This window comes from Parasteatoda tepidariorum, chromosome 4 (genome assembly GCF_043381705.1).
Source record: "Parasteatoda tepidariorum isolate YZ-2023 chromosome 4, CAS_Ptep_4.0, whole genome shotgun sequence".
NCBI lineage: Eukaryota > Metazoa > Arthropoda > Arachnida > Araneae > Theridiidae > Parasteatoda > Parasteatoda tepidariorum.
The window spans coordinates 61,153,765-61,177,626 of NC_092207.1; the positions used below are offsets into that span (position 1 = coordinate 61,153,765).

The following is a 23,862-nucleotide window of genomic DNA, read 5'->3' on the forward strand; positions in this document are numbered from 1 at the left end:
AAAAAAACGTCCATCCAATAAAAGACAACTTATTGAAGCTATAATTGATTCTTGGCACCATGTGATTACGAAAGATGAACTCCAAGCACTCGTTCACTCGATGAAAAAACGCTGTGAAGCTGTCTTAAAAATTAAAGGTTATCCTACTAAGTATCGATTGTGTAAGTATCACTTTTAAAAAAATGCAAATCTAAGATAGATCTTACTATTAATTGCATAACTTTTTTCTTAATACAGATATTGTAATACTGTATTTCTTCTTAAATTCTACATTACATTACCTTCAATTTGATATATAAACGTTTGTATTTAAGTGAAAATTAATATATTCTACAAGCACACAAATTTGAAAAACATGAAACTTTCAAAAAGTGTCCACACTTTTGACCACCACTGTATATATATATATATATATATACAGAGCCTAGTTATATGCACAATTTCTTAATTATAAGCATATAGGAATGCTCGAAATCCCTCTCTCAAAAGGAGTTTTAAACATAAAATCGAAATATACTTTTCAAACATCACTTTTATGAATGATATTTCTAAAAGTGTATCGTCTTGAAGGACATAGTTTTATATATGTTCTGCGATTTTCGGTTAAATTCAACTTTTAATATCTGAGCTTTCAAAATGGGATATTTTTGGCTATATTGAATGAAGATTGTTACCAAGTTCTCAAATAAAACATTCTTAAAGAATTTCTTCAAATAATAAGTAGTTGATAAAAAGATGAAGACATTATTAGATATCTAATATAATATTAAGTATAGCATATTATCAATAAGTTATATTACATCCAAACACATTAGTTTTCCAATTGTTAGAATGTACAAATATAATTTAAAATTCTTAAGAATATGTCATTTATATTCTACATATTTTGTTTCCATGATTGAATCGATAACTGATATGAATAATTTCAATTAATAAACCAAATAAATAATTTCATTTTAGAGATGTAATCGAGTAGAATATCACAATAGAATAAAATTAATTACTCACAGTTCACGCAACTGGCATTCATTTTCAATACCTTAGTCTAGTTATTTTATATATACGCAGTTCTAATTAAACAACGGTCCGAATTCAGAAATCTCCCCCTAAACTCGTGCGCAAACCACACGTTTTAATTGATTGCTCAATTTCACTGTTGAGCTAATATATTTACAAATAAAAAGTAAGAAAGAAATGAAAAAAATATATGGGTAATTCTCTAGAAGCATGACAATTCGGGAAAAAAATTTCTTCAAATTTAAAGTCTTCAAAATAATCTAAATTTTTTTCTGTATATTTATTTGATTACATTTAGTAATATCTTACAGACAGCGATGTAGTTTATTGACATTTGCTCAAGAAAATGAAATAAAATAGAAGTTCATTAAATTTTGAATGCCAGGAAAATGAAATATTAACTTAGAAGTTTAAAAAACAGTGATTTTAAGCTTAATAGTAAGCAACTCAATTTAAACCTTTGTGTTTGATGGACCATGAATTACTTAAATTAATTCTTTCATCCACTGTAGAAAGAATCAAAAATGTTTTTGCTGCTGATACGTACAGAGTAAAATTGTGGTAAATAATCAATCATTAAATAAATAAATAACTTTGATTGCATTCAAGCATATTACAATCTTGCATAAACATGGTATTAGGTTAATATTTGCTTTCCCTTTTTACTATATACTGTTTATAAAATTTTTTGGTTACACGTTTATGCCCAGTGATTCATAAGCCAGGAAAATGACAGTCACGATAATGACAAATTTGCCCTTTTTTAGCATTTAACTTTACTTTAATTTATCATCATTTTGATCTAAGGCGTTTACATTCGGCTGAAAACAACAGGATTTCTTGAAATAACTCAGATAAATCTATGTAGTTTCTGTTATTAATTATTTCAGGAAGACAGGAAAATGACAACATAAAAACCTACTCACCTTGAAAAATTATTTGAAATAGATTTTGAACCAGAAAGTTGGTTCTTTATTCATGCAATAAGACATGTTCAGATAGAATGATACTCTAAGCAATCTATTAACATAAGATATTGATTGCTGGCGCTATCGATTTTGGTTATAAATCACTAAACAAAAGTAGTCAGAAAATTGGCAGGATTTCGTGTGACAAACAAATAATTGACAAAAAAAATTATTTTCAACAAAGTTTTTGTAAATAATACCCTCTGCGTATATTCTAGAAATGCTTACAACGGTTGAGATAAGAAAATTAGATATTGAATAATTAATGGGAAGTTTTGAAGCTAGTTATTATTGTTTGCGACATATCTGGAAAATGACATTTTGAAATTTAACTGAATTTCTTGAATATACAAAACAGTCAATGCTAATGCCAAGTCCTTTAAAATGCTAACAGCAATGCTATTTATTAATTTTTTTTTTAAAAAAGTTCTTTTAGTAGCATAGCATTGAATCTTGGAGCAAGGGACTGTAAATTGTCATATTTCGTGAGAATAACCCATATACTGTCTTCAAGACTATTTCAACACGTGTTTCACTTATAATAATAGTCAATAAAGTTAAATATTTAAAAATAAGGAAGTATCAAGAAAAGAGTTGGTGCTATGTAAGAGAAATTCATCCTCCAAACTAAAGTTTTGCCCAAAGTTAAGCCAAGATAAATTCTGTTAAAATACAAAAACACGTCCGAATTTTACTGACCGAAAAATTTTATTTTGCTATCAATTTCTTAATACGCTTATTATATATAAAGCATTTAAAAATCAATTATTTTAAACAGAAAATAGCATTCATGGTCTTTAAAATAACGTTCAAATGTCAAACTATGTGTCATAGATATTCTCCTGTTTGATTGCTGCTACTCGTTATTTTCGGATTTATTGAAAATTTAACCTCTGGATTAAACGAAGTCCTTTAAATGTCTTTCTCCAACCATATATTTAATTGGAGAATTATCTATTCAGGTTAGATTTGGGTTTATTTGTAAGAAGAAGTAAGCTGATATTAATTAGAAAGTATTAAATATACATGCTACTTTAAACATCTTATATGCATATGCATAGCCCTAATTGCGGACGATATATATATATATANTATATATATATGTATATCTTAAGGGGCTAGTAGTTTTATAATAAAATTGTGATTGGAAAAAATAAAAAATTCTGAATCAAAAACTTGAAAATGTCCAAATTGTGCTAAAATTTAAAGCAAGAATGGGATAATTAATTTTTTTTTTAATAAAATGTTTCTTGTTTCGTATACAGAAACCTAAAATGAAACTCTTGAGGTGTATAAAACGCCAAAATAGGTATAAATTACCGAGTTTTGCGTGCATATTAATTGTTACGTATTTCATTGGTACATATTTTTTTTAATTAATTGGTACATATTTCAGATTTCCTTTTACTTCAACTCATTTTTTACTTAATTCTTATTTTTGTAATTGCGGAATTAACGTAAGTTTATAATTTAAAATTCGAAATTGATTTAGGAGATTTTATGAAACCTTAAAGCCTTCGAAACTAACTACCCTCTTACTAAATATTCCTCAGGACCTATCTTATTCCTATAAAATATTAAACGCTTTACATTGGAGAAAAGTCTTATGTAATATTATTTTAAAACTTATGAATTTATATAACGTAAGCATATTTTTCTTTAAAACATTTTTTTCAAAAACAAAATAGATACTTACTTTTGTATCACCATTTCTACATTCGCTTCGATCATACCACCATTTGTTTTCAAGTCTAGCTAAATCACCTTTCTCTTTTAGAGACAATACAGCTAAATTTAATTGGTCCCTAATAATTATTATAAAAGTTATAAATTTATTATTTGTGATCATATGATTATAAAATCATCGCAATTATATAATAAAATATGTAAAATAATGGTATACTTTTGTATACCATTATTTTATATATTTTATTAAAAGATTTTTACATATTTACATATATTATTTTTACATATGTGATTATATTTTACATTAAGAGATTATTATTTTACATATTTTATTTAAAAAAAATATTAATGAAACCGAAACATTGCTATTGCTTGAGTGAATTTTGTAATACGACTTACAATTTATATTTTAAAAATCAAATTGATTCATACTTTCGTATATTTTTAATGGAATTCTTATTTAATATTTTCAACTCACAAAGCCCCTGAGGGGATCGTAAAGGGGATCCCCCTTTGGGGCTAACCTGTAGGGGATCTAAGTCAAAAATTTCTCCAAATGCTCTGTTTTTTTTTGTTTTGTTTTTTCAGATTAGGATTACAATCTACCTTTGAAAAGTTATGCAAAATGTGATTTATTAAATTAAGATATGACATATTGAACCTACAGTCTTAGGAAACTCGATTCAGCGTAGAAGCATAATTTGGGTACACATCTCGCACATGTTTTAAGGTTTTAATTAAGTGTTAACTGGAACCATAAATAATTTCGAAACTGATATAAGTGTTCGAATCATAAATAAGTGTTAACCTGAGCCATAAATAAGGCTTTATATTAGAGTCTCAGAAAATTTGAATGATTTTTATGTCTTTAGATGCTAAAAATACAGATACTTAAAATAATACAGATACTTTAAGTGATGTAGGTACTTTAAGTGTATCTTTTTTCTAAACTTATTTTTCATATACATTAAGATGATGTATTTCAAAAATCATAAAATAGAACAGTGTCAAATTTAAGCTATCTATATTGCTTATAAATGTTTTGTATTATAAAATTGAAAAAATTAATTTTTATGAAATGAAAATATAAATTTGAAAAAAAAAAATTAGATATAATTATAACCATTAGGTGCTCTATAACAGTTAATAAATACTGCTGACATTATTCTTTCCAAGAATAATGTCATTACAATGTCATCTAAATTGATTCTAAAAAGGTAGAGAACGTATTTTAAATAGATTTAAAACTTTTGCAATGTAAGTTTTCGAGGACAGTCATTATTATTAGATGTCAATGCCTATTATAAGAATTTTGTCAATATGCGTATGTTGACAAATTCAAGTTTTTACTTTCATAATTATTCAAAAGAAATAGGAAAAATCGTAAAGTCGTATTTGAGACTTTTCACTGATATTGGAACTTAATTCTATAACGTTACATTTGCTCAAACTGTAAATTAATAATGAATCAATAGTATAAAATATTGCCAAAGTTCTGAAAAAATATGTTACATTATTACTAATGAACTTCACAATTTTTTTTCCTAATAATCAATATTTTAATAACCAATAATTTTTTCTAATAATAAGTTCTCAATAAAAAGTGAAAGAAAAATTAGAAATAACTTGAATCTTATTTTTTCAAATCCTTTACAATCCACCGCCATCAAGTGCGAAAAGTAATGTTATTTTGCAAAATTATTTATTGCTTTTTTTTGAAAAAAAACTACGCAGTTTAAAAAATTTTTAGAAAATGTCAACTCAAAAATTAGCATGAAAATTAGTTTAAAAATGAGTAAAAAAATTTATACACCCGATTGTTTCTACCACGAATGGTTTAGTTAAAAATATTTTTCAAGTATATCAATTACAGTTAATAGTTTATAACGTGCCTTAATACCACCTTTAGGAATTTTTTTTCATTTAAGAAACCCTGCAACCTTCCTTTGATTGTTTATCGTGTACAAAATATAAAATAATTACGGGCTTAAGAAACTGGTTGCAAATAAAATTAATCCTCAATTTTTAAAATTATCTCAATTTAAGTAATTAGTAATCATCATCAAATTACTGTCATAAAAAAACTGAATATATATATATATATAGCTTGCAATAAAATTTTAAATTAATTTAATACTGATAATAATACTGATAAAAAATTAACAGCAATTGAATGCATGTGCAAACTATAAGATTGATTTACCTGAGGTTTGACCCCAAAGGTGTGGCTACTCCATAGCCTTTGGCATCTAGATTGCGTCCAACTTTCATAGTATCACATGGTTGTCTTTCATTAATGTAGTCGTTTTTTGTTGATTCCATTAGAAAAGCATATTTACCTTTTGATTCTCGAACCCTTCTAATTCCTTCTTCATAAGAAGGTACAAATACATGTTTTCTTGAGTTCATAAATTCCCACATTCGGGCATACACAGTTATCTTAGATTTCTGAAAGTTTAAATTTCCATACTATATAATGCTAAAAATTTTCTAGATAAAATTTTTAAACTTTTAATTGCTAGATTATTTGTTATTTTTCTATAAATTTATATAAAATTTTCTTAAAAAAAGATGTTCTAAATTGAGATATATTATTATTAGTATTTTTACTAACAAAAACGTACTAATAAAAGTATGTAGCCCAGTGTATAAGTACATGCAACCACTAACACAAAAAGGGTATAACATCTTATACCAAATTAAGACTCAAATATTTTTCCATTCTTTCAAAGAAATCTTACCGATATGTTATTCTGAAATATTACAGTAAAATGGGATGTTTTTGTGGCGCACATGATTTCTGTTGTTAAAGTGCCTGTCGTCTAGAGATGGCCATAATAAAGGCGATAGTTCGAGATCTTTTTTGAAAATCTCAGAAGTAATATTGGATTCTGAAGCAGCTCAGCTGGGTAAAGTGTCAGCTGGGGCAGATACTTATGGTAATGTTATCAATAAGTTAAATCAATTTCAAAATCCTCAGTAAAAGGAATGAAGTAAATATAATATTTTTATTTCTTATGGCATCCAAATATATGGCCACTTTGAGTTTTGTCTTTATGCCAACTTTTAGTCTATCATTTATGAGACTTTGAGGACAAAACTGATAAGAATAATATTTATTCTATCGTCCAATGAAAGAGGTTAATAGGATGAAAGATAAAAGTAACAATAAGCTGATGATAAAAATGCAATAAATATGAGAACAGTCACTTTGAGGACAAAACTGATAAGAATAATATTTATTCTATCGCCCAATGAAAGAGGTTAATAGGATGAAAGATAAAAGTAACAATAAGCTGATGATAAAAATGCCAAATGTGCGGTATGCTATTGCTCATGATTACTACAAACTGCTTCCTATGATGCTTGTAGACATCAATGGGAGTGGAATAAACTAGTTTCTGCCGATATCAAATTAATATATTGGATACGTTCAGACTGCTTGATGTTTTATTGTACAAGAGAAATCAATAAAATTGAAAATTCCACTCTCAATTAAAATGTTTAACAGTTTGTTTGGTGTTTATTGGAGTTTCTTCATTATAAATGATAACAATATAATTAATAATAATATAATTAATAACAATAATTATAATAGAAATAGAATAATATAACAACACTAGTAGATTTTTTTTATAATTATAATAACAACTATTTAACCTTTATTTTAGATCTTTTGTCTCCCTAGAAAAAAATTTAAATGTTAAGGAGCAAAATTTTCAATTTTCAAATTTTTTATTTGCAATGGCTTAAAGAGAAATAATAGCTTAAACGAAAAAAACCAAAATTTTAGATTGAATTTTGTTTATTCAAACTGTGAATTTCAATGTGCGAAAAGCTTATAAGTTTCTTTCGTAAAGACAACGGGTATGCGTTTCATGGAAAATGTCTAATTTCATTTTTGATATTTATTAGCATAACATATATTTAGAGATTGATGTCTATATCGATTATGTAGCTGGAAAAATATTTAACTTATTAATATTTCAATAGTTTTACGTTATATTTAATTTTTATGGCTAGTGTTATATGGGTGTTTTGTAAAACCTCAAAAAAAAGAGAAAAAAATCCACTTAAAACTCAAAGTGAATAAAAAATTTTAAAACTATACTTTTACGCCACATTTTCTTAATAATTTTTATTCAAAAGAAATAAATAAGAAATAAGTTGCAAAAATAATTCTTTGCAAAAGATTTTTTACATTCTAATTGCTAAACATAAAATTCCAAACTAACCAACTACTTTTCCTCCATGTTCCCTTCAACAAAATGCCCCTTACTTCTTCCCAAAATGATTGAAATTAGTAAAACAAATTGGAGAAAAAGCATTTTGATCTCTCAAATAGTTAATGTATGAGTCAAGATAATTATTGCCTTACATTAAAACTGTTTAAGCTATATCGAATGTATGAATTAAGTAATAATGAAATTAAAGAATACCTTATAAAAGTAAGGACACTTTATACAATAATGTTTTTTTCATTTATTTATATATTTCATTTTTCGACACCTTACATAATTCTTCGATACGATGCCCTTTAGATTACTTTTTTTTATTTTTCTTCTTACGTATGTTAATTATTAGTATTTGTGATTTATGGAATAAAATAGTTTTCATATTGCTAATTACATTTCATATCCAAAAGATAAAAAACTTTATTTCACAACAATAAGTGCTATTTTTTAAAATAAATTTGAGTACTTATTTTTCAAAACTCTAAATTTCAAAAATAGCATCCTTACTACTATTGATAGAGAAAAAATATATATGAAAGCCAGATAGTTTATGTCTAACTAAAGAAATCTAAAATAATAGCAGAATGCACAAATGTATATTAACCTTAAAAAATTCTTGAGTTGAAGAGTATCTAAGAGTGCCATATTCTACTTCTGTTTGCTTGGCTAGATCATCCGCAGAATTAATTGGTGTTACCATTCTCTCAACGGTTAAAAAAGCAGCTAAATTTGCAGTATACGAGGAAATAATTATCAAAGTGAAAAACCACCAAACACTTCCAACTATTCGGCCGCCTATTGATCTGTAAAAAGAAGGAAAGGATAAAACATTCAATTTAAATAAACATTGCTAACTTATTTGTTAACTTATGAGCTTGAAATATATCTAATAATTCCCCCCTCAAGTTATACTTTGTTGTCTCAATGTGGGGTAGGGAAGCGTGACTGGAAGGAATAAAAGAGGTAGTGGAAAAGGTAATGGCAAAGTTATTGATTTTGATGATTTTTCGAATATTTGTAACTTACCTGTTAATTTGAATAATATTTTTAATATTAGAAAATATATTTTTGGTATTAAAAATAAAGTTCTTAAAAATTTCCTTATTAATTTTGGTTCTAAAATTAAATTTGATACTGAACTTATTAAATTTATTGTTTTGGATTTGATTAAATTAAAAATTGGCGTTAGTAAAACTGATTTACTCTTTAATAAGGGTTCTAATGTTAAAAAGGTTTTTTGTACGATTAATTTTCATGGTAGAAAATTTTAAATTGCTAAGTTGCCGCTGGTTATACATGGTCTTTCTGAATTTTTTCCTTTAAATTAAATTAAGGCATCAGCAGCTTACAAATATTCTTCTACGCTTAAAAAAAAGGCATGTAATTATAAATTTTTAAGTAGAAATTTAAATTGTATTTCTAAATTTGATTGTTATTGTAATGATAAGAATTTTTCTCAATATATTGATAATGATTATGACATATTATTACGGGAAATTTGGAGATTGGTGGTGATCAAAATTTAATTAATATTTTAAGTAAATGTTCAAAATTTAGGACACGATTTAAAATGAAAAATTAAGATTTTATTATATCCATCAAAAAGGATCTTGATTTTTTTATAGCAAAAGTTTCCAGAAAATATCATTGGCCCGTTGAGGGTTTTTCAGAGTGGAAAGCTAAAATTATTGAAAAAGTTAAATTTAATTTATTTATACCAGTTTTAGTTCATATCCCAGTGGTACTATTATTGATTATGATTTGTCTAGAAATACTAAAATTCTTAAAGATAAATTTATTGCTACTGTTGTTGATAAAGCATCAAATAATTTTTGTATTATGTGTAAAAAAAATTTAAAAATTGATTATTGGAGAATATAACGCAAATAATACTTATTTAAAATTAAAAGAAGATAAGAAAGTTATTGAAAGACGAATTATTGCATTTAGAAAAAAATTGAAATTTAGTTTAAATAGGATTACATTTCCATATTTATTTCCTATTGTTAAATTTCATAAAAGTCCGGTTAAATTTAGGTTTATTGCGTGTGGTACTAATTGTTACAATTCTGATATTAGTAAAAAATGTTTTAATTTTCTAAAAATTATTTTACTTAAAATTAAAAAAGAGAAAAATATTGTTATGTCGAAGTTTTGGATTATAATAATAATAATGATATTTCTAGCATTAATACTTTATGAACAGATTAATGAAATTTGTATCAAAATTTTTGATAAGTATTTATTTAATAAGAAAATTGATAAGTCTTATTGGTTGGATTTATGTAGGTTTAATCTTTTTGAGAATGTTCTTTTTAATGGTTTAGATCTTTATAAACGAATTATTGGAATTCCACAAGGTAATTCATTTTCCGGTGCTTTTGCTAATATTTTTTTGAATTTTTTTGAAGCTAAATTTTTTTAGTACAATGAATTTAAAGCTTTTAGATACTCATATATTGATGATTTGATTTTGTTTAATTGTGATAATTTTAATTTTATTTATAGTATTTATCCTAAAGATTTGGTTTTGAAGAAAACTAATGAGAATTGCTTATTGTTGAATATTTAGATTTTAAAATTGATATTCTTGATAAAATAATCAAAATTGGTGTTTTTGATAAAAGGAAAGCTTTTAAATTTAAAGTTATTTTTTCTGAAACTTTAATACTAATCTGCATAATAAAATGTTTAAAAATTTAGTTTTTTCACAATTGGTTTGGATTAAAAATATTTGAAATAAAGTTGAAAGTTTTCAGGAGACTGTAAATAATTTTTTGAATAATTTGAGTAATAATGATTTTCCTTTTAACTTTCGTAATGTTAATTTTTTGATTAAGAAAATGTATGAAGAATACTGGATTTTTATTTCTTTTAACAGGGCGCAATTTAAGTTCCGGTTAAGTATTATATGTGTTACGTAATCTTCTCTTTTACTTCTTTTTTTCAATATGCGCATTTTAATAGAGGGCGTTGTTTTCTTTTGTTTTAAGTGTTTTCTTTGCATTTAGTTTGCTTGTGAAATCGCTGTTTGACCGGTTTAATGTGAGTTTTTATTGTTTTTGTTTGAATTTTATTTTTGAATTAGCTTTATGTATTTCATATATTTTTTCCTGGACTTATACAAAACCTTCGGGGTACTGAGAGAGTTACTTTTAGCATTTAATTTTGCCTCTCTCTCAATAGAAAAGGTTTTGGTTTACGGCTTCCGAGGCCGGTACCCCCTGAAGACGTCGGCTTCAGTGGTCATATTTTTATTTTTATTTCCTTTGTTTTCTTTATTGCTATATAATACAAAATAGAAAACTATTAATGAAAACTATTAATGATATATATNATAAACTCATGTTTGTGAAAATTGCAACACCATGAAGGAATCGTCATAATTAAATGAAATTTAATACACAGCTGACTAGTAGTAGTACAAATAAATTATAAAACTTTCAAAGCAAACAAACAATAACAAGAGATCAAAATCTGTATTTTGTGTAACCACCACGAGCCGCAATAAGTGCTGCTACACGACGTGACATGGAGTCAAACAAATTTTGAATGTCTGCCTGAGGAAGAGCGTTCCATATTGTTTATATGCGTACCCAAAGTTCGTCTGTAGAAGCAACAGGACGAGGATCACGAGTGAGACACCGACCAATGATATCTGACACATGTTCAATCGGTGACATACCCGGGGAATACGCAGGCCAAAGAAGAAGCTGTACCTGCCGCGATGCAAGGAAGGATTGAACAGAACTAGCAATATGAGGGCGGGTATTGTCCTGTTGAAATACAGCGCCTGGCACGGCTTGAATGAAGGGAACAGCTTGGGGCTGTAGAACTTCACTGATGTACCGGTTGCTGTTCAGATTACCCACAATTCGTAGCAATTGAGATCGTTCATGATATGCTATGGCACCCCAGACCATAACTCCGGGTGTACGTCCACTGTGGTGTTCGATAACGAACTCCGGAAGGTGGCGTTCACCGGCATAGCGTCTGACACGAATGGTACTACATGGTAAATGTAGTACCATCATGGTACTACAAATTAAAGCGGGATTCATCAGAAAACACGACACGCTGCCAATCAGCACGCCAGTCCCTATGCTGGTTGGCCCATTGCAGCCGCAGGCGGCGTTTTTTTAGCGTGAGGGGTATACTGTATAAAGGAGTCCCTTGCGCGCAGTCCATGCTGCATCAGATGTCTATGAATTGATGAAGCACACACTGAAACACCTGTAGCTATTGACCTCTGTGCTGCCAGTTGTCTAGTGGGGGCCGTACGGTCAGTCAGCGCCATGCGAACCAGGTGTCTATCGTCGCGAGCTCACGTGACATTTCGGGGTCCACTCCCGGATTTCCGAGTTGTCTGACACTCGTTCGTTCACTGCTTCGAAACACGCATCACTGTGCTGCTGTTATGCTGCACACGAGCGGCATCTGCGCGAGAAGATAATCCAGCTTCCCGAAGGCAGATGGTTCTCCCCCGTTCAAACTCCGTAAGTTGTTGAAAACTAGCTCTCTTTCGTCGAAGAGACATAAGTAACGACTAAGCTAACGTTTACCACAATCAGATTACCACCGATAACCATACACGCCTCGCGGCAGGCGTCTATTTATTCGGATCCATCAGCCGTTCAGAGGGCGCTGCTCAGCATGCGCATGCGCTACGGATCTGAAATTCTAATCATTTGCATATCATGCTCTACTTTGCATTTCCTGAAAATTTCAGCTCACTCGCATAAGTCCTTCATGGTGTTGCAATTTTCACAAACATGAGTTTATATATATATATATACAGATAGATATATGTTACATAAAAGGCTTTAACTGATCTTTTTTTGTTATTCCTTTGTCTAAATATTCTTACTTATTTAATATTCTGAATTAAACACGCTTCCTCACACTTTAATATTCATACTCACACTTTAATATTCACACACTTTTAATCTAAAAGTAATGCATTAATTAACTTTTTAACGTTTTTCCCCTAACGAACTGTGAGAAAATTTTGTTCCCTCGATCTATTTAATATATCTGTTACCGGCAAAGTATGAAACGCCGTCATTATGCATAATACCTGACGTGTTTAGGTAAAGTATGAAATATGAGAAGTATTACATCCTATCGCTAGGCATTGTATATAAATCCTAGACATTCTATATAATGCCGGATGCTATTTAGGTGAAGTATGAAATAAACGTCCTGAAAAGGTTATTATGTAAATAATGTGCATGTTACTGTGAATGACCGAAATCGGTGGCTGCTGACTTTCACCGGTGAATGTTGACAATCACATAGTCGCTTTGGTGAATGTCCGAAATATTTATTACATCCGATTTGATATCAATTTATTCGTGGATATAATTACACTTATTCGATATTTAATACTTACTGACGATAGATTGGAAGAAACATCAGTGTAGGGTATACCGGGCAAATGTATACTGGGCAATGGTACTTGACCTTAAAAAAACATCAGTGTAAGGTATACCGTGCAAATGGAGGCCAGGCAGTGGCACTTGACCTTAAAAAACATCAGTGTAGGATATACCGGGCAAATGTATACCGGGCAATGGCACTTAACTAGACCTAGTATGACTAGACCTTTGGTAAATTTTCGAAATATATACTAGGTCTAGTTAAGTGCCACTGCCCGGTATACATTCGCCCGGTATACCCTAAAGTGCCATTGCCCTGTATATCCTACACTTATGCTTTTTTAAGGTCAAGTGCCATTGCCCGGTTCATATTTGCCCGGTATATCCTGCACTGATGTTTTTTAAAGGTTCAGTGCCACAGCCCATTATGCATTTGCCCGGTATACCCTACACTGATATTTTTTTAAGGTCAAGTATCATTCCCCGGTATATATTTGCCCTATACTCCAAACACTGATTTTTCTTCTAGTTTGTCGTCGGTAAGTATTAAAATGGCAAATAAATGTAATTATATCCGCCAATAAATTAATATCAATACGGATGTAATGAATATTTCGGACATTCACCAAAGCGACTATGTGATTGTCAACATTCAGCGTTGAAAGTCAACAGCCACCGATTTCGGTCATTCACAGTAACACGTCATTTACACATCATTTACATACTAACCTCATCAGGACGTTTATTTCACACCCTGCCTTAATAGCAGCCGGCATAATGTAGAATGCCTAGGCAATGTGTGAAATATAAATCATTTTATACTTTGCCGGCTACTTCTAGGCATTATATATAATGCCGGATTTGATTTCATACTTTGCCGGTAACATATCAATTATAATTATTAAGATTTTCTTTATTCTCTGAAACGAAACATTTTACGGATTTAATTTGCTAGATTTTCAATCATTTTTATTGAGGAACACGTCGATTTTGTGTCTCTCGGATTCGTTGATTAAGATGATTAAATAAAATTTAATTTGTTTTTGTTTTTTTAAATCCGGTGTCTGTTAGCAAATCTACCATTGTGTGGTGATGCTTATTTTGCCGTTAGCCCGCAATACCAACTGATTTTCTAGGGGGTAACTGATTTTCAAATCAGTTATTTTTTTGAACGCTAATCAAGATGTAATTGAGAGAATGGGTGCTCATAAAATCAGTTACACAATTTACCAATCGATTAAACTTTTCAGTTTTTATCTTAATAAATAGGGATATCAACAGTACATATACAGGGTGGTCCCGAATTCATGGTACAAACTTTAATGGTAGGTACAGGACATTGTAACAATGATTTATTGTATAGGAATGTATAGTCGCAAGTGACGCGGTGAGGCGTAAACAGGGGAAAGAAAAGGAAAGAGAAATGGAGTGATCGGTTGGTATCATTGCCGGTAGAGGGCAGTAGTGTGCAGTTTGGTGCTCGATGGATTGGGCGTGGTGAACCAATCCCTTGGCCACCCCGATCTCCCGATTTATCGAGCCTCGATTACTTTTTATGGGGACATCTAAAGCATCTTGTTTATGAGACTCCAGTTGACTCAGATGAGGATCTCGTCGCTCGCATATCTGTAGCTGCTGCAGGTGTGCGTGAAATACCAGGCATCTTTGAACGTGTACGCCAATGGCTCCACCGACGTTGTCAAGCATGTATCGATTCTGGTGGACGCAATTTTGAACACTTACTGTAAACATGACACTTGTCAACAACGCTTTCAATAAAATCTTTGTTTTTCCTTTCGGCCGTTATTTCTCCAGTTTACGCCTCACCACGTCACTTGCGACTATACATTCCTATACAATAAATCATTGTTACAATGTCCTGTACCTACCATTGAAGTTTGTACCATGAATTCGGGACCACCCTGTATAATAATTATGTTGATTGAAACGCAACACCTAATCACCCAGAATGTTAAAATAAATATACTGGTTCATGGTCGATGTCCATCCAGGAATAGACAGAGAGTGACACTAAGAAAAACGCCTCTATTTTATTAATAATTTTTTAAATACTTTTTGTTTAAAAAGTAGAGAAAACATAGAAAAAATTACAGAATAATATAAAAAGAAAAAGACTATAAATTTTTTTTTTAAATTTATAAAAATTGGGAAAAAAGTTATAATCTCTTCATTAGCTCACACGATTATATCCGCAAGAAGAAGTGCTTTCTAATATTGTATCTACATAGCCAAAGCAAAATATATTAATACAATAATGCGAGGAGAAAAAAACATTTTTTAAAAGCAAAATAGAATAGAACACATTAAGTAATAAAAGTTACGTCAGAAACAGAAAATAAAATGTAAATAAAAAACGAAATCTCTAAAGCGAGTAGCGAATTGAAATGAACTTACCTGTACGGGAAAACTTTCAAGAATGATTTAAATTATTTTCGCAATGAGATTGTCAGATTACAAAATAAGACTTTTGTCTTTTTTTTCTTTTCGTCCATTTTGTATTTATCTCTCTCTCTCTCTCTCTCACTGAGAGAGAGAGAGAGAGAGAGGTAAAGAATAGGTGTAGAAATATTCTATTTTGGGACTTCAAGGCTGAAAACATACCAATGAATTTCTAGTAGATTTATATTTCAAAGGCGGAGTTTATTTTAAAATCTTTCCCTCTTTCACTTCCATATTAGGAAGTATTAAATGATTATCAATGATGCGTTGAGTTACGAGGTATACACGACTTGAGCCTTTTTACCTCCTTTTCTGTTAATATTTAATGCAGGAACAATCGTTTTTGCGTGTCTTTTCAACATGATGCGATCCTGATAAACTCTGTCGGAAATGTCCGAGAGTGCTGTCCACCCCCTTTCTGTGTGGAGAATGGGTGCTAACTGCTACCACCAACAGCCTAACTTTCAATAAAGCTATTGAACAAGTATTTTGGTTCACGACTGGATTATTTGCGCTAAATACAGCAATGATATCAGGGATGTAGCCCTGATATTACAAACTATAAAACTTAATCCTAATTAATTATTCAAATCGAAACACTTTCTCATACTTTTAAAAAGCCACATCCTGTTCTTAAATCTATTTTTGGCTCAAGTATGCATAAATTTAGTAAAGACATTCTTCCCTTTAATCTTTGTGGGAACCACTCGACCTATTTCATAAACCAATAACAATTTCTAAGATTTCCTTCTTTTCCCTGAATGGAGACATTTTCTGATTTTTTGCAGGATTTTCTCTACCAGAAAGACTGATTGTCGATGGAGTTAACAACATTTTTCGCTAGCCACTCAACAAAGAATGATCTAAATAAATAATTTTGCTTTCATTAAAATCCTTTATATATATATATATANAATCTATTTTTGGCTCAAGTATGCATTTAATTAAGAGCAGGACATTCTTCCCTTTGCTCTGTGTGGGAAGCGTTCGATCTATTTCATAAACCAATAGCAACTACTAAGATTTCCCTCTTTCCCTAAATTAAGACATTTTACGGATTTTACTTTGCAAGATTTTCCCTAATATATAACCAAGGAGCACAACTTTTCGTGTACACTTTTACACTTTCTCATGACTGCATTGTCTAATAAGTAATAAATAAATTTTGTACCCTCCTTCCCGACCTAAGACCTGCTTTAATCCTTCCACTCGGCAACGACGTTATAAGTCGCCAGGATTAAACGGTCGGAAACAGGGTACGGGTACGTACGGTACATTAAAGATATTTAATATCTCATTTGAAATTAAATAAATCAACTTCGGAAGAGGGTACTTCAAAAATATGGAATAACTTCAAATCATTTATTCAAATGGACAGCTGGTAAATAAGCAGTCAAATTCTTCTACAACTAATGGCAATTAATAATTCACCCAGTATCTTCTACAAAAAATAAACTCTTCAAACTTTTTGTTATTATAAATGATACCTACTTACAGTGGAACTAAACGATCATCGGTTTTCCTTATGTCTATGCTGCATATTTTGTCTACGTTCCTGAGACTACTAGAAAGCTGAGCTTCAATTTCCTTCCTTGGACTCAAAAGAAAAACTGCATCGAACTCCTGATAATTAAAATGTTTTTATTGAAACCCTATCCCTTTGAGAAAGCGTTGATTTTTCCACTTTTAAGTGCTGAGCTGGATTTTATCGTCGATGAATTGTTTTCACACCCCGGAATGGTTTACGATGGTCTCCTTAGATATTCGACATTCCCTCCCTCCTACACAGAACTCAAAGAAAAATAAGCTTCAATTTCTCCATCACTCACGGTGTTAATTTATGATTCCTCTTAACTAAAACAACTTTCATCTGATGTTGTGATTTTCTAAATGTGTTTTGGAATCAAAGAAACAAATTTTTTTTTTCCTATCAAGTTTCATCTCTGATGTAGCGGTTTTCAAAATATCTTCTTGGACTAATTCGAACTTTTTCATGTATCCTTTTGTGTTAATTTTTTTTAAAATTCGCATAAAACAATTTCTTGAATTTTTATTGATTATTATTTAAAAAAATTATTTTTTCTCATACTTGATGTTCCAATAGAAAAATTATTTTTTATACATTGATTGTATTTACTGTTGAAAAAATTTTTTCTTGGGAAATTTTTATTTTCAGTGAATTAATGATTTTGATTGGCATAAAAAATGTTTCGAGAAATTATTTTCATATTTATTGTTTTATGTGTTACAGTTTCTATGATTTATTGATTAGTTGAATTTATATTTTTGTTTTTCTATAGTGTGTAGGGTTAAAATGAAAACGCCATTTAAATTTTTTTCTCTTCGTAATGCAACTGCAATAATTATTGAAATTCAATTTTAATATATGAATGCAATTACGGTGTGGCAAAAATTAAATCAAGAAATGTTAAAACTAATACAAATAGTTTGGAAAAATGAATAAAAATACTTGTTGTTAGAATTTAAATTGAAGTGCAACCAGACATTAATGCTTTAGTACAACGTTGGTAATTAGTTCATAGCTCTATTCCAGCTCAGTAATTTCCATAAACAAATCGTTTCTTTATTTCTGAACTTTAATTCTATCATACAGATAGGAAAGAGATTGAACACGAATTGAAAAATTTCGTAACCAAATTCACTTCAAAAACACGTTTAAAATAGAAATGAAAATGCTTGAATTCCCTAACAATTGTGACAAATTAAATTACCAATTAAGACCTCTGCACAAAAATTACTTTAAAAAATATCCGAACTAAAATTTTTGAAAAAGGAGAAATATGTCCACAAAGAAAGAAAGAAAGATATAAATGAAAAAAAAGGGTAATTTGCAAATAAACCAAACTTGCACTTCAGATTAAAAATAAGGAAAATAGCTAGGTCAGTCAAATTTTTAAAACTGATTTACCTTAATACCAAATTAAATTTGAAAGCTTGCTTTGGATTTCAATTAGTGATTGTGTTAAACGGGTTGTAATGCAAAAATCTGAGAAGACTGATCACCTTTTCTGATTATAAAAGCAATTTGTCCTTGCACATTTTTCCTGAAATCCTGGTTAATGATTGCAATAAAAATACCAATAAAGAAAAAGTATAAATAAATATAGAAAGTAGATGGAAGACTAAGAGAGAAAAAGAAAAGAAAAAATGTTACAGAAGGCAAATTTTGGACATAAAAAAAAAAATAAGAAGAAATTTTTTTCGGATATTTTGCTATTAAAGTGATAAATATGTAAGGAAAATAATAAATAAAGTGAAATGAAGACAATACTGAAATCTTGGACTTCAGAGTAACAACCACTGCGTCATTTATTTTATTTTATTTTATTCTGTTTTCAAACAAGGTAAACAATACTCAAGTCTAATTTCAGATTGAAATTTTTTCTGTAAAACTGTTTTTTGTATTTTATGTTTTATTTACAACATTTTTAAAGAATGCTTATAACTTTTATCGTGATTGAAGAGTTAACTTAAATTGTGTTATTATGAAGAATACTTCTTATAGTGAAAAAAACTGTAATGTAATCTTTAAACAAAATACTTTTGAAATTAAAAAAACTGCTAAGCCAAAAAAAAAAAAAACCTGTTGAAAATTTTAAATTTGCTGATAATGCTACCACAGATTTTCAATTGTGTTAAAATTTTACCATGAGTACAAATGTGTATTTTTGATAATTCATATATAACTTTTATATATTGTTAACATTACAAATTTGATTTTTTTCATTTTAATTGTACTTCTACCGTAGGGAAGATTTTGCAAATGGGTAATTTTTAAAATTTTTGAATTGTAATTAAACATTTTTGGCGAGGGGGGATGTAACATAAAAAGCTTCATTTAATCTTTTTATGTTATCCTAATTAATTATTCTAATCGAAATACTTTCTCACACTTTTGAAAGCCACATCCTGTTCTTAAATCTATTTTTGGCTCAAGTATGCATTTAATTAAGAGCAGGACATTTTTCCCTTTGCTCTGTGTGGGAAGCGTTCGATCTATGTCATAAACCAATAGCAACTACTAAGATTTCCCTCTTTCCCTAAATTAAGACATTTTACGAATTTTACTTCGCAAGATTTTCCCTAACATATAACCAAGGAGCACAACTTTTCGAGTACACTTTTACACTTTCTCATGACTGCATTCATTGTCTAATAAGTAATAAATAAATTTTGTATCCTCCTTCCCGACCTAAGACCTGTTTTAATCCTTCCACTCGGCAATGACGTTATATATATATATATATATATATACTATTAAGTTTGTCCACCTATATTAGGCTTACAAAAGAAGAAGAAAAGATGGCATTTTATTACTCAAAGTATTCTATCTTAAAAAGAAATATTATCTTTCGAATTTTACCCGGCTTTCAACTTCCATCTACTTTTACTGTACTGCATTAGTCATATCTATAAGATTATACTGTAATATAGTATTTTCGAAAATTCTAATCTTAAATCGATTTCTAAGAAACTTTCTCTTGTTACTATTATTAAATATTTTCAAACATAAAAAGGGAATACTTTAGGAGGTAAATTTACCAGAGCTTTGGTATTCGAAAAAGCTGTATTTTTTAGATTACCTTTTATTTCTAGATATTGTTTTAAACATGAAGTGAAAATACACTTATGAAATAAAAAACCTTTCATGAATGTTTCATGGCTGATACATCAAGGAAAGTCTCTTGAGAGAATTCAGATTGAAGAATATAGAAATAAAAATGTTGCGGAAATATTTTCCATATTGGAAACTTATTTCTGAAGACAAAGTTCTGAATTAAAATATTTATATTGGATGACATCGTGAATTGAATAGTTGTAATGTCAATCGATTTGTCTTAGATATTGATGTGAAAGATCATTTTATTTCAGTTGCATTATAAATTGAGAAGTATGATCGAAAAATATTTCCACGGTGCAACTGGCTGCACCAAAATTTAGTAAATGACACAAAACTTTGACTGTAAACTAAACGATATTTGATTACGAAGCCATGTTTTCTTTACAACTCGATCTCGGTGTATCCAGACGATCAATGCATGTTGTTTCAAGTTTCTACTTACTTATTTAGATAAATGACTTATTTGTATGAATTAAAGTTCATTTCCTTTATGTTGCCTTTTTAAATTTGGTTAGAGGTATTAAATGGTTAGAGATATGTAATAAAATAACTTCTTACGGTTTTTGTTACGGTATAAGCTATACATTGGACTGCATTTGAGCTATTTAAAAACACCTAATAATGGTGCAACCTTCCTCTAATTTTTTTTTTAAGGAAAGAATGAAAGTAGGTGTCTTGTTTCTTCAAGGCACTAACATTTGGTGAAAAATTCTACTCATATTTGGAGCTAGTAAAACTACCGAAATATGGTAAAATTGAGCTCCATTCCATGTAACCAGCAAATGAATACTAATTTTTTGTGCCACGTGGCTCGGAATTTTTAACAGTGTACTTTTTCGACATGTATGTACTTGTGGATAATATTATTTGCCTTAATATAAAAAAATTATAAGAATCATCAGATTTTAATTGGAGTTAACTAATGGATTTTTGAGAGCTTATTTCTAACGTTATGACATATTATAATAGCGTAGTAAATGTGTGAAATAAAGCATGAACACCTTTTAAATTTGATTATTTTTCAAAAAATATTATCTTTCACCCAAGAATACCTGATAGAGTGAAGGCTGTTTTATCTAGTTATTTCTATAACTGTATGAAATTTTAAGTAAAAAATTTTATTGTTTTTCTTTCCAAAAAACGCTACAGTGCTATATGCTACGGTGAAAAAGTTTTTGATAAAATCTGAGTCACGGGAGAAGGTTAGAAAATTTAAAAGAGTTTTTAATATTAAGGTGATTGGGAGCTACATTGTCGTTGTTAACAATGTTTTAAAAATCTAAGAAAATAAATCAAAAGCAACCCGTGAGCCTGTCTGAATTATAATACGAAAATTTATTACGAATACTATATTAAAAAAATTATTTCAAAACATTTATTTAAACCAAATAATTAAGATTCCATTATTTTGTTTGTATATCCGTCTTATCTACACGTTATGGAAAGAAATGCATGACATCACAAAAATGATATTCTTTTTTTTTTCATTAATAGACTCGACATAATGAATGTCATGAGTAGCAGTTTTTTCATATTGTTACTAATAATAAATATTAACTGTCAATATTTTTTCGGGAGGTAAGCGTATGCCAGCAAAACGAACGCCAAGTAAATTTTCAAAATGCTGTTTAAAGTTATGCATCCATTTTAAGCAGGAAATTCGTTTAAATTTTCGCGCAAATAATTTATAAATACCACGAATTTATTTGTATATATCATGCAATAGAAAGATATTTTTCAGCATAAGTAATAAAAATATTTGTTGTTCAAAAGAGAAAATAAATAAATACACAAAATGAAAAAAAAATTGCTCTAAGAATATTTAAACATAAAAATACTTGAAAAATGTAAAGAAAAAAGGAAATTAAGGTAAGTAATAAAAATGAGAAAATACAAATCAAAAAACTCTTATAGAAGATTATGAAGTTAATTTTTTATCAGTGGGAAACTCTTCATTCATCATTGAAACACATAATATAAAATGATATTATACTGATCTAACCACATATTTTCTACTCTCATATTTATTTCATCTTTCTACAAACAATTATCTTTCAAATTTCAGATTCAATTTATATATTAAAGCTATAATTTAATTTTGCAGCCGAATGTGCAATACGTAATTGGAAATAAAGATAGCGGGAGATAAAAAACATTAATTCTGAGAAAGAATGCGTGAGCCATGTAAAGCGACTGCGAGTAACATTTTTCTGTGTTATGCAAATCAAGTTAGTGAAAACGCAAATATAGTTAAATTAGTTATTGCATTATATTGTTAATGCCAAATTGCATTTTTATTCCTCATACACAACATTGTTGACAAAAAAAGAGAGTTCCATGGTTTAAAAAGTTAGAAAAACTGCTTTAAAAGAAAAATAAACCAAAAAGTATCTCTCTTTTTTTTCTTTCCTTTTTTTTAAATGTATTATAATTCACCTGTTGAAAAACATTAAAAACCTTAATAATAAATTAATATTGACCAGCATATAGAAAATTTAGTGATAAAACGTTTTTGTCGATTTATGTTTGTCTTGCAGATTGTTAGTCGAATTCGTTCATCCCCATGTCATAGAATTCCATGGATTATACAAGCAGCATATTGAAGTATTAAATTTGTTTAGTCTTTCAAATAGCAAAAATATATATTTTTTTTACTTATTTTTAATTTAGATATAAAACTATCAATTTTAATATTTAAAATGTTTCCTTTTTTTTAAAATTTGCAAATGCATTTTCTTCTTTTATCACAATGACTTGTAATAAAGCGTTACTATACTTTTTGGAAACATTTCCCTTCAATTCTCTACTTTTTTAAAATTTTGTTTTGGAATTTTGAAAAAACTGATTAAAAAATTGTTTTTGTGACTCGATGGATGTAACCCAATATTCTTAAATGAAGCAATAAATGTATTTTTTCAATAATAAAAAATATTATACCTATTTCAAAAGAATTTTATATCATGCATGACAAAATGAAAGTTTACTTTGATAGTACTGGAACTCTTATGAGACAATTTATACCTTTATAAATTGTTTGAGTTTCCTCTAAAAGTTTAATATATTCTAACAAAAACATTTCAGTCAATTTGGTTTTTTGTAACTCCTCTTAATCCTATTTAAGTCATTTTTTTAATGTTGCAATTCCAACAGTAAAATAAATGCGTATGGGTGGCTCTCCAAGAACCTAATAAAATAACTCCTTGGCTTAAGATAGAAAATTGTTTTAGACAAAATAATGTTCATTTGTTTCTATGATATAAAAAATGTCATTCATTTATAATTTCACAAAAAAAATTATAAATAGCCTTTGTCTAAATATATTTTTCAGTAATTTGAGTCCATTAAAAAATAAATAAATAAATGAAACATTTTTAAGCCTCTATTCATTTACCTTATTAACCTTAAGAGTACATTTCCCAAAGGTTTAAATTGTAAATATATATATATATATATATATATATATATATATATACAGG

General features: G+C 28.8%; 2 protein-coding genes across 3 annotated transcripts in view; one reads left to right on the forward strand and one right to left on the reverse strand.

The window, feature by feature from the left end:
• Nucleotides 1-23,862, forward strand: part of LOC107447298 (uncharacterized) — a 218,563-nt gene that overhangs the window by 154,730 nt on the left and 39,971 nt on the right. The window lies entirely within an intron of this gene.
• The window catches only part of LOC107450606 (glutamate receptor 4), a 48,393-nt gene that overhangs the window by 17,808 nt on the left and 6,723 nt on the right, over nt 1-23,862 (reverse strand). For both annotated transcript variants that reach the window (XM_043047533.2, XM_043047532.2), the window contains exons 2-4: nt 8,511-8,709; nt 5,875-6,119; nt 3,682-3,790 (exon numbers count right to left, since the gene is read on the reverse strand). In XM_043047533.2, the coding sequence (XP_042903467.1) occupies nt 3,682-3,790; nt 5,875-6,119; nt 8,511-8,709 (553 nt within the window). The remainder of the gene's footprint in view (nt 1-3,681; nt 3,791-5,874; nt 6,120-8,510; nt 8,710-23,862) is intronic.